The sequence below is a fragment of the Pyrgilauda ruficollis genome, unplaced genomic scaffold (assembly GCF_017590135.1).
Source record: "Pyrgilauda ruficollis isolate IOZ18807 unplaced genomic scaffold, ASM1759013v1 scaffold16, whole genome shotgun sequence".
Lineage (NCBI taxonomy): Eukaryota > Metazoa > Chordata > Aves > Passeriformes > Passeridae > Pyrgilauda > Pyrgilauda ruficollis.
This window is the reverse complement of record NW_024514764.1, coordinates 12669689-12681297: the sequence shown is the minus strand read 5'-3', so window position 1 is coordinate 12681297 and position 11609 is coordinate 12669689. Positions and strand designations below refer to the sequence as shown.

General features: G+C 48.9%; 1 protein-coding gene across 5 annotated transcripts in view; it reads left to right on the top strand.

The window, feature by feature from the left end:
* Nucleotides 1-1947: 1947 nt before the first annotated feature.
* Nucleotides 1948-11609, top strand: part of LOC121350843 (CREB binding protein) — a 94995-nt gene continuing 85333 nt past the window's right edge. For all 5 annotated transcript variants that reach the window (XM_041462560.1, XM_041462558.1, XM_041462557.1 and 2 more), the window contains exon 1: nt 1948-2430. In XM_041462560.1, the coding sequence (XP_041318494.1) occupies nt 2346-2430 (85 nt within the window). In that variant the 5' untranslated portion in view covers nt 1948-2345. The remainder of the gene's footprint in view (nt 2431-11609) is intronic.

The window sequence follows — 11609 nt, the reverse complement described above, 5'->3', positions numbered from 1 at the left end:
TTTCAGCTTATGGAGCTCATCAACACATCCTCAGAATCCTGTCCAGATCTCCAGCCACTCCTCCATTGTGGCTGCCCTTGGAGGACATTCCAACATGAAGGTGACAAAAACAGCCCCAAGCAACCAGTTTGGGTACAAGGAGCTCTGCTGCCACACACGTCACCAGGGCTCATAGGACCTGATTCTCAGGTTGGGAACCAGTATGGAAATCCATGGAACTATATGAGCTCCAGTCTTCTAAACCTGTTTTGGGCTGGGGAAGTCTGTCTAGACAGAGCAGAAAGTGTTTGTAAAGCAAGGCTGGGTTTGATGTTGGTGCCTGAGAATGGGTCAGCTCCGATGGGACATTTGCCCTCATGTGTGGCTGCTCTGAGGGCATGGGGGAAAAAAATGGGGGCACTGAGGGGGAGCATGGGAGGGGATGTTGTGAGGGGGACATTGAGAGTAATGTCCACAGTGGGACTGAGAGGGGAAACTGCAGGGGGTGACTGAGAGGAAAAATTGAGAGGGGACACTCTGAGGAGGACATTGAGAGAGATCATCTCTGTGGGACTGAGAGGGGAAGTTGAGAGGTGACTGAGGGGAAACTGAGAAGGGAGACTGTGAGGGGGATGGCTGTGAAGGGGGCATTGAGAGGGGACATCCATGGTGAGACTGACAAGGCAGACTGGAAATGTAACTGTGAGGAAAACTGAGGATGACACTGGGAGAGACTGAGAGGGGACATCCATGGTGGAATTGAGAGGAGAGATGGGGCTGGGGGTTCTGAGGAGTATGAAGGGAGGAAAGCCCATGAGGGGGCATTGAGCCATCCGTGGTGGGACTGAAAGGGGAGATTGTGGGGGTGACTCTGAAAGGACTGAGAAGGGAAGGGGGGATCATGGGGAGACGTGGAGGGGGCATGGTGAGGGGGGCACTGCAACATCTGAGGGGAGTCAGAGAGGGGACTGTGGGGGGAGACTGCCGAATGACTGAAGCAAGGGCTCTGAGAGACTGAGGGGAGACTCTGCAGGGCCAATGAGCCATCCATGGTGGGACTGCGAGGGGAGATCATGGGGGTCACTACGAGGGGACTGAGGAGAAAAGGGAACTGTGGGGAGACTTGGAGGGGTCGCTGTGAGGGGAGCACTAAGACATCTCTGGTGGGACTGAGGGGAGACTGCGGGGGACGCTGTGAGGGGGAACAGACATCTGAGGGGAGCCGGAACACCGTGAGGGGACAGCTCTGGGGTCCTGAGGAGGAGCTCCGAGAGGAGCAAACAGGAAAGACCGTGGCGAGGACTTGGGAGGGGGAGAAATGTACTCTGAGGGGACTGAAGGGAGACTATGAGGGGGCAACGGGAGGAGGCACCTGAGGGCAGACGGAGAGGGGACGCTGTGACGGGGTGCTGCGGGGGGAGCCCCGACTGAAGCAAACAGGGCAGACCGAGGCAGTGGCGGAGCGCACCGAGGCGGGGCACGGCGGCGGAAAGCGAGCGCACAGCACTTCAGGCACGGTGTGTGGGGCGGAGTCGCCGCCCGACTCCCCCACCGGCCCCGAGCCCCTCAGCGGAGCAACTGAGGACGGCGCCGGGCGCTTCCGGCGCCGCGCGCGCCTTTCCGGCAGGGCGGGGCCGCGCCGCGAGCGCGGTGACGCAGCGCGCAGTCCCCCCCCCCGCCCCGCCCCCGAGGGCTCTGGAAAAGAGAAGAGAAAAAAAAACTTTTTTTTTTAATTGAGGAATCAACAGCCGCCATCTTGTCGCGGAGCCGGAGCGCGGCGCGGGCGGAGCGGGCCGGGGAGCGCCGCCGACGCGCACAGGGGGCTCGAGCCAGCGGGGCGCAGCCGCCCGGAGCCAACCGACCGCCGCCGCCGCCACCGGGAGCCGCCGCCGCCGCCGCGCCGCGCTCATTGTTTTGGGGCGTTTTTGGGGGGTCGGCGCGTTTTTCCGCTTTTTGGTGATNCCCCCCCCCTCCTCCCTCCCCTACCTCGGCCGCGGGCGGGCGGCGGGCGGGGGCCGGGGCGAAGCCGCCGCCGCGGAGGGGAGGGGACGGGGCGAGGCGAGGGGAGCGTGTGGGGGGGCGGAATGCGCCCCGAGTGACGGCCTGAGCCGCCATCCGGGCACCGCGGCGGGGGGAGCGCCCGGGAGGAGCGCGGCCGGCAGGGAGGGGGCGCTGGGCCCTTCGCTCCCCGCCCCGAGCCCTCCTCCCTGCGGCCTGCGGCGGCCCGGCATGGGGGAGCGGGGGCGGCCGGCCGGGCACTGAGCGGCGCTGTTGGGTTCCCGTGCGGCGGAGGAGCGGGGACAGCGAGCTCGGCCCCCCCCGAGCACCCCCCGACAACGATCACCGGCTCCGCCGCTCCGGCCACCATGGCGGAGAACTTACTCGACGGGCCGCCCAACCCCAAGCGAGCCAAGCTCAACTCGCCGGGCTTCTCCGCCAGCGATAGCACAGGTAAGGCCGCGGGGGTGGCTCGGGTGGGGCTCTACGGCGTTCCCCCCCCCCACACCCCCCCGCCCCTACCGCCCCGCCGGAGGGGGGGCCTGGGGGACCGCCCGCCCTGCCGCGGTTCCTGGCGGGGGTGGGTTGGGCCTCCTGCAGTCGAAGTTACCGGGCGGGACCCGTACGCCAAGTACCGTCCCGGCTATAAATAGCGGTTGGAAAGAGACGTTTTTTGAGTCGGGTTTCCCTTCTTTTCCTCTATCATCTTCGTTTTTAGTGCCTCGGTTTGGGTGATGGGGTGGACAGGTGAGTGGGGTGCGGGTAGGGAAGGAGAAGGGCCAGGTATGGGAAGCACCGACCGTCCTGCTCATTTTACAATCTTGGAATGGTTCGGGTAGGAAGGGACCTTAAAGCCCGTCTTGTTCCATCTCCTGCCATGGGCAGGGATACCTTCCACTATCCCAGGTTGCTCCAAGCTCCGTCCAGCCTGGCCTTGGACACTTCCAGGAATGGGGCAGCCGCAGCTTCTCTCGGCAGCCTGTGCGAGGGCCTCGCTATCGTCAAAGGAAGGAATTTCTTCCCGATACAGAATCTAAATCTACCCTCCTTCACTTTAAAGCTGAAGGTGCCTTCTTGGAAGGGTAGTTGAGGTTTCTGTCTACTCCTTAAACCTTAAGATTACCCACAGCTAATAGCCCTATACAGGCTTTTTCACTGTGTCCCTGTGTGTGACACATTACGGAATAAAAACTCCTTAATAGCTTCTTAGTCATAGAATGATTTGGGTTGGAAAGGATCTTGAAGACCATCTAATTGTACCCTCCAATTAATACTTTGTGCTTTTTTTTACATCCCAACCTGTGACCGAGGTTTTAAGGTATTTGACTTAAACTGTTTCAAGCATTTTTCCTTTAAACCCCAAACGACTTGCCGGTAATAATTGAAGTTGCGGGGTTGCTCGTATGCCTAAATGCCCGGCAGCCTGGCAGTCACTGCGACTTGTCTGTGTCTTGTAGTCTCTCTGGCCTGCCTTTTTCTTCAATTGTGATGGGTTTGTAGATAATAAAACACACCAAAATGTCTCGTTTCCAGCCAGTGTGTGCCCGTTGTAAATACACACGTGTGTGCGCAAGAGCATGTGTGCCTAGACCGGCCTCTCCCGGTGTTCCGACTGTTTCAATCCCTGAAAGAGTGGTTTCAGAAGAACACGAAGTCTGTTGCACTTGAATTTCTGCTTTCAGAGATTAATGAATCTTGTGGAAGGGATAGTGATAAGTTAATCATGCTGTGCCTGCTGTGTTTTCATAGACTGAAAAAAAATATTACTATAATTGAACTGATAAATTCTGTGGGTTTTTTCGTCTTGCTCAATCTGCATTTGGCAACACTTTACAGATGCTTCGGTCCTTTAGGGGTTTTTTATGGAAACCTTTTCTTCTCAGCCTGCAAATAAATGAAACAAGCGAGAAAGAAACAGTATCGAATAAGAACTGTCAGGGAATGTCTAGGTGAGGTCTTGTGATTGAACCGTGTTAATCCCTTGTGTGGAAGCGCTGGAATATATGGAAGGCTGATACACAAGTTGCTGTGAAATGCTCTTTGTAACTCAGGACAAATACAGTTTATAGTTCTTTAATTCTTCAGCGAGACATTTTAGACTCTCCTGGTAGCCCGTGTCTTGGTTTGTTTTTTTTTTCTTTCTTCTTTCTTTTTTGAAGTTCACTTGGGCTGTTCTGGAATGCTTCAGTCTTAATTACGTCCTGTTCAGCAAGTTCTCGTGTGTCTCGGGGAGCTCTGTGTGCTGCTGGATGTGTGAACTCCAGCATCTGCAGAAAGTTCTGCGGGGCTCAGGGGGCCTGGGGGCACTGCGATGGCAAACCCCAAATTGTATTCTGGATGTATGTGTCCAAGGAGTTCTGTCATCGTCCTCGTGTTCCATAGGCAAAAGTACCTCTCTGCCAAGGGCGTGGGTAATGTTTGTGCACTTAAAGAGAGGGTTGTTTTTAGGAAAAGCACTTCTAGGTTTGTTGCCAGCAGTTAATGCTGCTTGTTGAAGGATCGCTGAAGGTTTCCGTGCATTGTGGCAGGCGATACAAATACTTTGAGTAGTGATTGCTGTCGAATGCCTGCTCCTGGAGCTAAACCAGGCTGCTCCCTAGTGCTGGGGCTTAAATGGAAAAGTTCTGTCGCAACCTAGAAAGTGGCGTTTGTGATCGGGAGAGCTTGGGGAGATGAGTCTGAGGCTTTTGCCCTGGGTGAGCAGTGAGTTGAGCAGAATTACTGTAATTGCGGTGGTAGTCCCACACGGGTGGGTGCTGTGGCTGCCGTGAGGGGAACGTGCTTTCACAGCTGCCGCGTTGGGCCCGGCTGAACAGTTTGGCTCAAGCCTGCAAATGCTCACACCCGAGGCTCTGATGGCAGGCCTGAACATTGGGCAGAAAGCAACTGCTCTCCTCCTTGTTTATATTTCTCTTGATGCTTTGATGCGGTGATGTTAAGCAACTCCTTTTGTCAGGGTAAGTTTTAGCTGCCTTTAATCTTTCTGATAAAAATAGCTCCTCAGCTTACCGGGGCAAAGTTTGTGCCATTGAAATTGGTCTGTTTACCTTCTGAAAATATGGCCTTTTCTGTTAAACCTAAGCAGCTAATCCAGTGTCTGGTGTTGCAGAAGGGTGCAGAGATGAAAGGATAACAGAAATGGGCGCTGTGACCATCGTTAAGTTTCATGATAGTCTCATTTCGAAGTTGCCCTGCTGCTCTTTGTATCAATAAGGAAGGTTAAGACTCCTGGCTGTTAACTTCGCTTGCCATCGCTGTGCTGTATTGAACGAGCTGACTCCTGTGGTAAAATGTCTGTGGGAAAGATTTTTCCTTGTCTAGCCAGGTAGGAGTAGTGCTTTTGTCTAATTACTGCTTTATTGGATACACAGGTGTTTTCATACCTAAACATTTGTCTCCTCTGTGGCTGTTGTGAGATGTTCTCATCCAGCACTGCAGAATAAACAAGGGACTCCTACAAAAAGTAGAATTACAGTAACTTTGCTTATGGCAGTGTGTTATTTCCATGCTGAGCGTTGTGATTGTTTTGTACATTGCTGGCATTGGTCCCTCAGCAGAATATACAGAGACCTGGCGGCGTTCTCGAGCTGGTCTCGGACTGGTTGGGAAAAATGTGCCTGAATGGAGCAGCAGCACAGCTGGAGGTGTTCAGGGGCCCCTGGACTGTGGTCCCTTCTGCAGGTAGCTCAGTGAGGGTCTGAGTTTGACTAAAGTCATGCTTCTGTCTGCGTTCATTGTGTTCCCTGCAGCTTCTGCTGCTGCGGTGCTGTGCCAGTTCCAGAAACAACACAGTGTAATCTGGGCCAGAGCAGAGGGTGTCCCTGATGGCATCAGGAGTTAACAAATTCCTAAAGTAGGTGAAGTTGGGAAGAAGGTGAGATGAGCAGCTTCCAAAGTCCATTAGAGCTAGGTTTTCACGTCACACTTCCTTGTGTAGGGGGTTTTGTTGATTTTTAATTCTTTTTTCCTCCGGAACTTCTGATCCTGCACAGATTAAGCCGCATGGCTGCTGCTGCAAAAGCTGCAGGCCAAGCTCCCCGACAACTCCTGTTCTCTTCCTGGCCCATGTGTTGGCATCCAGGGCCCAGATTTTACACTGGGGAAAGGCTGGCCCTGTTGCACGTGCCTCCCTACGTGCTGAGATAAGTAGATCTCTGGCTGACTCCCAGCCAGCCACAGAACTTCTCAGAAGGGAGTTCCTGTCGATGCGCAGCCTGATTTGATCCTGCTCTCCTGCCAAAAACCGAATAGGTGTATTGCACTGGATTTAGGTTTTAGTTTGAAAAGAGGTGGACAAAAGCAAAGTAGCTTAAGGAAGGACAGCAAGGTTTTCTAAGCTTGTGTTCACATTCTTAGCAGAGACTGCAGATGGAGTGACGTCTCAGCGATCTAAACCCAGATTTTGTTTGGGCACGTGCAAGTATTAGTATGGATGTTTTAAAGGGTTCTTTCCTGCGTGGCTGAAAAGCTTCATGGAAGCCTGTGTAATCTGTCTGCTCTTGTTTTGTGTGATACCTGCAAAACTCGAGTGTTGTGTGTGTGGCAGTAAGAATTGCAGTTACACACTCACTTCCTTATTCTCTCCCTGGAACAAGGAAAAGGATAATTTCATTAAGTGAACACACTCTCATTTATAGGCAGAAAATTTAGGGAAGAAAGTCATTTTCTGAAAAGCTGTAGGTGAAGGAGTGTGCCTAGTTTTAATTGTTCCACAGGAATGTCCTTTTTGTTTGTTTGTTTGTTTTGTGGTACTTGTGCCCTAACTATTTGGGATAGGAAAATGAGGTGGGATATTTCATGGCTATATTGTTTCTTGTGGAATACTTCATGGTTATATTGTTTAAGACTCATGGAACCATGGGGGGTGGTGGATGGGAGAGGATGATGCCAAGCAAGGTGTTTACTTTGAGCTAGAAGTTTGATACGAACCGTTGGGGTTTTTTCAGCAGAAGTGACTGATCTGCATAACTTGATGTTTGTGATCTGGGACAGGAGATTTGTGAGATTAGAAGTGGGCTCATTTATAGAGTCTAGCACAGCTAATTCTTACCAGTTCCTGGGGCAGTGCTGATAGCAGAGGATTGTGTACTCTCCCAGTGTTTGAGGGCTCTTACGGGTTTTTCTAAGGAGTTTGACACTCATGTCTGTGTGGGATGAAAAGTTGAGCAGATGATCTGCTAGCCTGATCATATGTGACAGTCCACAGTCCTACTATTTTGCCCATTCCTTTATTTTTTGAAATTCATACTTTGTTAATTGCTCATATACTGGGGACTTCAAACGTATTCCCCCTCCAGTGACCTACAGTTAACTAGAAAAATGCTGTGCTATAGAGCTCCTGGAGAAGCCTTGCCAGCAGCAGGCAGGAATAGAGGCTGTGTCTTTGCCGTACTCCAGAGATCTCTTGGTAGCTTGTGAAATGATTCTTAGTTTTCTGCTGCAGATTATTCACTTTCTATTTTGGCTGGACATTCCTTGGAGTCATTGTCCAGTGCCATTAATTATTTCTACAGCAACATGCTGTGCTTTTTTATCATACCTTCAGCTTCACATTAAAACCCCCCACATATTCTTAGTGTTTATTAGATATTTTACTTACTGTTGCTATCTGCTAAGAGAAGAACATGAAAAAAACCCCTCACCCTCTTAACAGTGTACTGCAGGTTAATGTGAAATCAGGGTGGAGAGGGTAGTTGAAAAACACAATTTGAAAAATTCTGGGGTTTGTTCTTATACAGTGAAAAAATTTGAGGGATAACTTAGAAATCTGACACTTCCACTCTAATTTGGTTTGCACTTTCAAGAATTTTTGCTTTGTAAATCTTCCTTTTAACATATGTTTTCCATCTGTCTTCTCAGATGTCTAAGATACAGAGAGAACCTAAATTGTTTATTTGGAAAATTCTTTAATAAAGATGCTTCAACAAATACTGTTAAGTATTTTGCAGAATCATAAGTGTGAATTAAAAGAAAACTGCAACTTCTATTAGTAGTGGTAATTATAACTCTTAATGTAAATCTCTTAACACACTCTTCCTTTCCTGCTTTCTTATTTCCCATCGCTGAGTAATAAGGATGTTATTTATGACACTGGGTAAATACAGTATCTTTGGTTTGCAATTTGTGTGTGCATATATTTTTATTTATGCATCTGTAAGTCTGTAAAATAATCCCCAGCTTCCCTGCCGGTCACATTTAGTGCTGTGGAAGCTTCCTTGGGAAGACAACATTGGGAAAAGGAGTCTCTCTTCCCTGGATGCCTGGTCCCCCCAATCTCCTGGGCACATGTCATTTTCCTGCTGCAGGTGGACATGGTGGACACAGTAATCAGAGCTGGAGTCCTTCTGCTGCAGAGTGAGAAGTAAAATGGGACATTGGATTGCAGCCCCTGTCCGTGTGTGTGTCACCAGGAGAGCACGAGCTGCTCTCTCGCTCTGCCCAGCTTTGCCACCACGGGTATCTCATACCCGGGTTAGTGGGTGTTGCTGATGACATCACTTCTGTGTCATCTCTTGTGTAGTGTCATCATCTCACGGAGAGAAGAGATGGGGAAATTACCAAGTGGCTTGGGTTAAATACTGAGTATGAGTCTGGTTTGGAATTGTTGTGAAGTTTTTTCCTAAGTTCATAAACTCCCTAAAGGAAAGTATTAATGAGAATGGTTCAAAAGAGCCTCGTCCCACTGAAATCAGTGCTTTAAAGTAAAAGATTCATCAGTGAGTTGGGGTTTTTTTGGTATTGTCAGTTACAGTTGGAAACTTTTTTAGACATAAATATACAGAAATTGTTAGTTTTAAGTGCTTGTCTGCTGTTGCTTCCTCATGTATGTTTTGGTTTGTTTTGGATTGTATGTCTTTGCATAGCTGAATTTGAGTTGCCAAGCAGAAGACAGTTCCCTTAAATTTGTTATCAAAAATAGGGAGTAAAAAGTGGCATTAAAAAGAATGGAATTTGTACTTCTTACAGCTTCTATACATCACAGAGGAGACCCCAGACTTGCCTGTTGCATAGTAATGTTGCTTAGTTTTTTTTCCTTGTTTCATAGTATTACTTCAAGTACGTATTTATATGTTTCACTCTTCCCAGAACAGGCCTGTTCTATGGTTCTGTTGGAGAAGCTGTGTTAACGTGGCAATTGTCATAGAAGGACTCGTGTAGCTGAAGGGAACTCCTGAGCCAGAACTGAGCTCCACTTCTCACCACTGACACTGTCAGTCACTGTGGGGAGCGTGAGGAGCTGAACACTTCAAAACCTGAACCACCTGTGTTGGCAGTGTATTCACTGAGAAATCTCTGGCCAGGGAATGTCTCGGCTAAAGTTTGTTTGTCAAGATAATTCATGTCCTTGTGCATTACATGCCAATTCCCTTTCCAGGTGGCCAGTGAGGGTGGCACAACCTTAAGGGAAGCTGTGGGTCTGGCAGCTGTGGGAGCCAACTCAAGGCAGGCACAAGCAGACACGGACTTGGTACAGACTGTGCATGTCATGCTGACTTAAGCAAGTGCCCACTATTAATTACCAGACTCTCAGATGATTCCTTTTAAAAGGGTCATTCAGAACTTAAATGTTCTGTCAGCTGTTAAATTTGGGCAAGAGGCATGATGTGTGTTTGTGATAGGATGAGAAGGCAGTCTCATTTCTGTTAATGTTAATGTGCTCCAAGAACCTTAAAGTATTTAATCTTCATCAGGATGATCTTGTGAATGAGACGCTGATGTTCCCAGTGTGGTGTCTCCCAGCCCATAGGCAGATTGCCTCCTCTTCCTTCTGTCTGGGTTTCTCTTCTTATGGTAAATAAATTTACTGAAGCCTTCTGGTCTGTAAGAGGGTTAGCCTGGTAGCCATGTGCACTGGGACAGTAGCCATGTGTGTCTTGTGGATGTTGCTGGATGGGATTTAGTCTTATTCACAAGAGCAGACATGGCAACTGTGTCAAAATAGTGAAGATACCTTGGGAAGCAATTAAGAGGAAGAGTGGTTTTGGAGAGGGGCAGAGGAAGGCAAAGGCAATCCATCATTTGCCATCTGACACTTCTAAGAGCAGACCAGAGTGAACACTCTTGTTGGGCTGCTTCTGCCAGACATTTTGGGGTTACCTTGGCTTTATTCCTCTCTGGCCTCTGGGAAGAGATTAGAGACTAGCTTCTTATCTGGATATTTTTCATACTTGCTTCTTTATATAAGCCGTAGTGCCAGGTGCAAGGGCCATTTAATGTGCTCTCATATACTACTTTGTAATTGATAGGGAAACATTCAAGTAATCTGTGATTTATTTTTATGAAAGGGTAGAATAATCCCTAAACCCAGCAGTTACTTCTGAAATAAACCAGTATCTCAGGTTTTTCTAGATTTTTAACCCAGGTTGTGTTGTCACTATGAGCACAGCAAAAGAGAGATGGTGGAGACAACTTGGACAAGAGAACTTGTAGCAGAGAGAACCTTAAGGTTATGACATTGTGATACAAAACTTGGAAGTGGAAAGAGAGGCTGTGGACTGAACCTGGTGTGACCAGGGAAGAATCTCAGTTTATACTTGTCTCTTCTCATGGAGGTGAGGAGGAGGACAGAGGCAGAGCAGGTGGCTTTTCCTGTATCAGGTAGTCGTTGTTATCACACCTTAGTGGTGGTACAAAGGATGTGGATAAGTGCATTTTCCCCATCCTGGCTCGTGTGTCTGCTGGTGGAGCTGGTGTCAGGAGCTGAGTCGGGAATAGAGTAGTACTGCAGTAGAGATTAGAAGAGAACTGATTTTCTTCCATTAGTTTCATGATTGCTTTGTGTAACAAGCTTCAGTTTTGGAAAGTTACTTAGTTACTGAAGTCTTACCAAAATGGACTGGGGAAGATATTAGGAGCTGTCTCTAAAATCCCAGCCACAGGAAAGCAAGCGAAGGCAAGTGTTAAACCCATTTTCAAAAAGGGTTAAAAGACAATAGAGTCAGCTACAGACTGTTCAGCCTCCTATCCATCACTGGGAAGGTCATGGAGGAGCTGGAGTGAGTTCAGTGAAGGGCTGCTCAGGAGTTTGGGGGCTGGAGCATGTGCCCTTTGAGAGGAGGTGGAGGGCTGGGCTGCAGTCAGACCTGATGTCCTTTCCAACCTGAGTGACTTTGTGCCTGTCAACAAGAGAGAGCTGTGATGATGATTCTGTGAGTTTTCTAGAGATAAATCCCAAGGATTCCAAAAGGTAATGTTCATATCAACACATTTGAGTTTTGACCTGTCCAGTGACTTAGAAATGAGCGACCCAGGCTGTATTCCTTTCTCATCCCAAGTGCAAGTAGTTTAAATGATCAGGCAGGTAGAAATTTAGTTAAATATACAAATTTCTTATTATTCAAGCCATAAATTGGTGAGACTCATCCACATCCCCGATGTTGGATCTCTTATTTCTTCTCATCACCCTCCACCCAGCCATCAGGGTTTCCTTAACCCAGCCAGGTCCCTCATCACCATCATTCTCAACCTGGTTGTTAAACATGGGGTTCAGAAGAAGTGATGCTGCTCTGCTGAAAGTCAAGATCAGATGCATGTCAGTTCCCAAGCTTTCCATGTCTTGTTAGGGAAAGACACAAATCTGAAGTTTCCTTACTGGCAATTTTAGATTTTCCATGAACACGTTGTTTAATTGT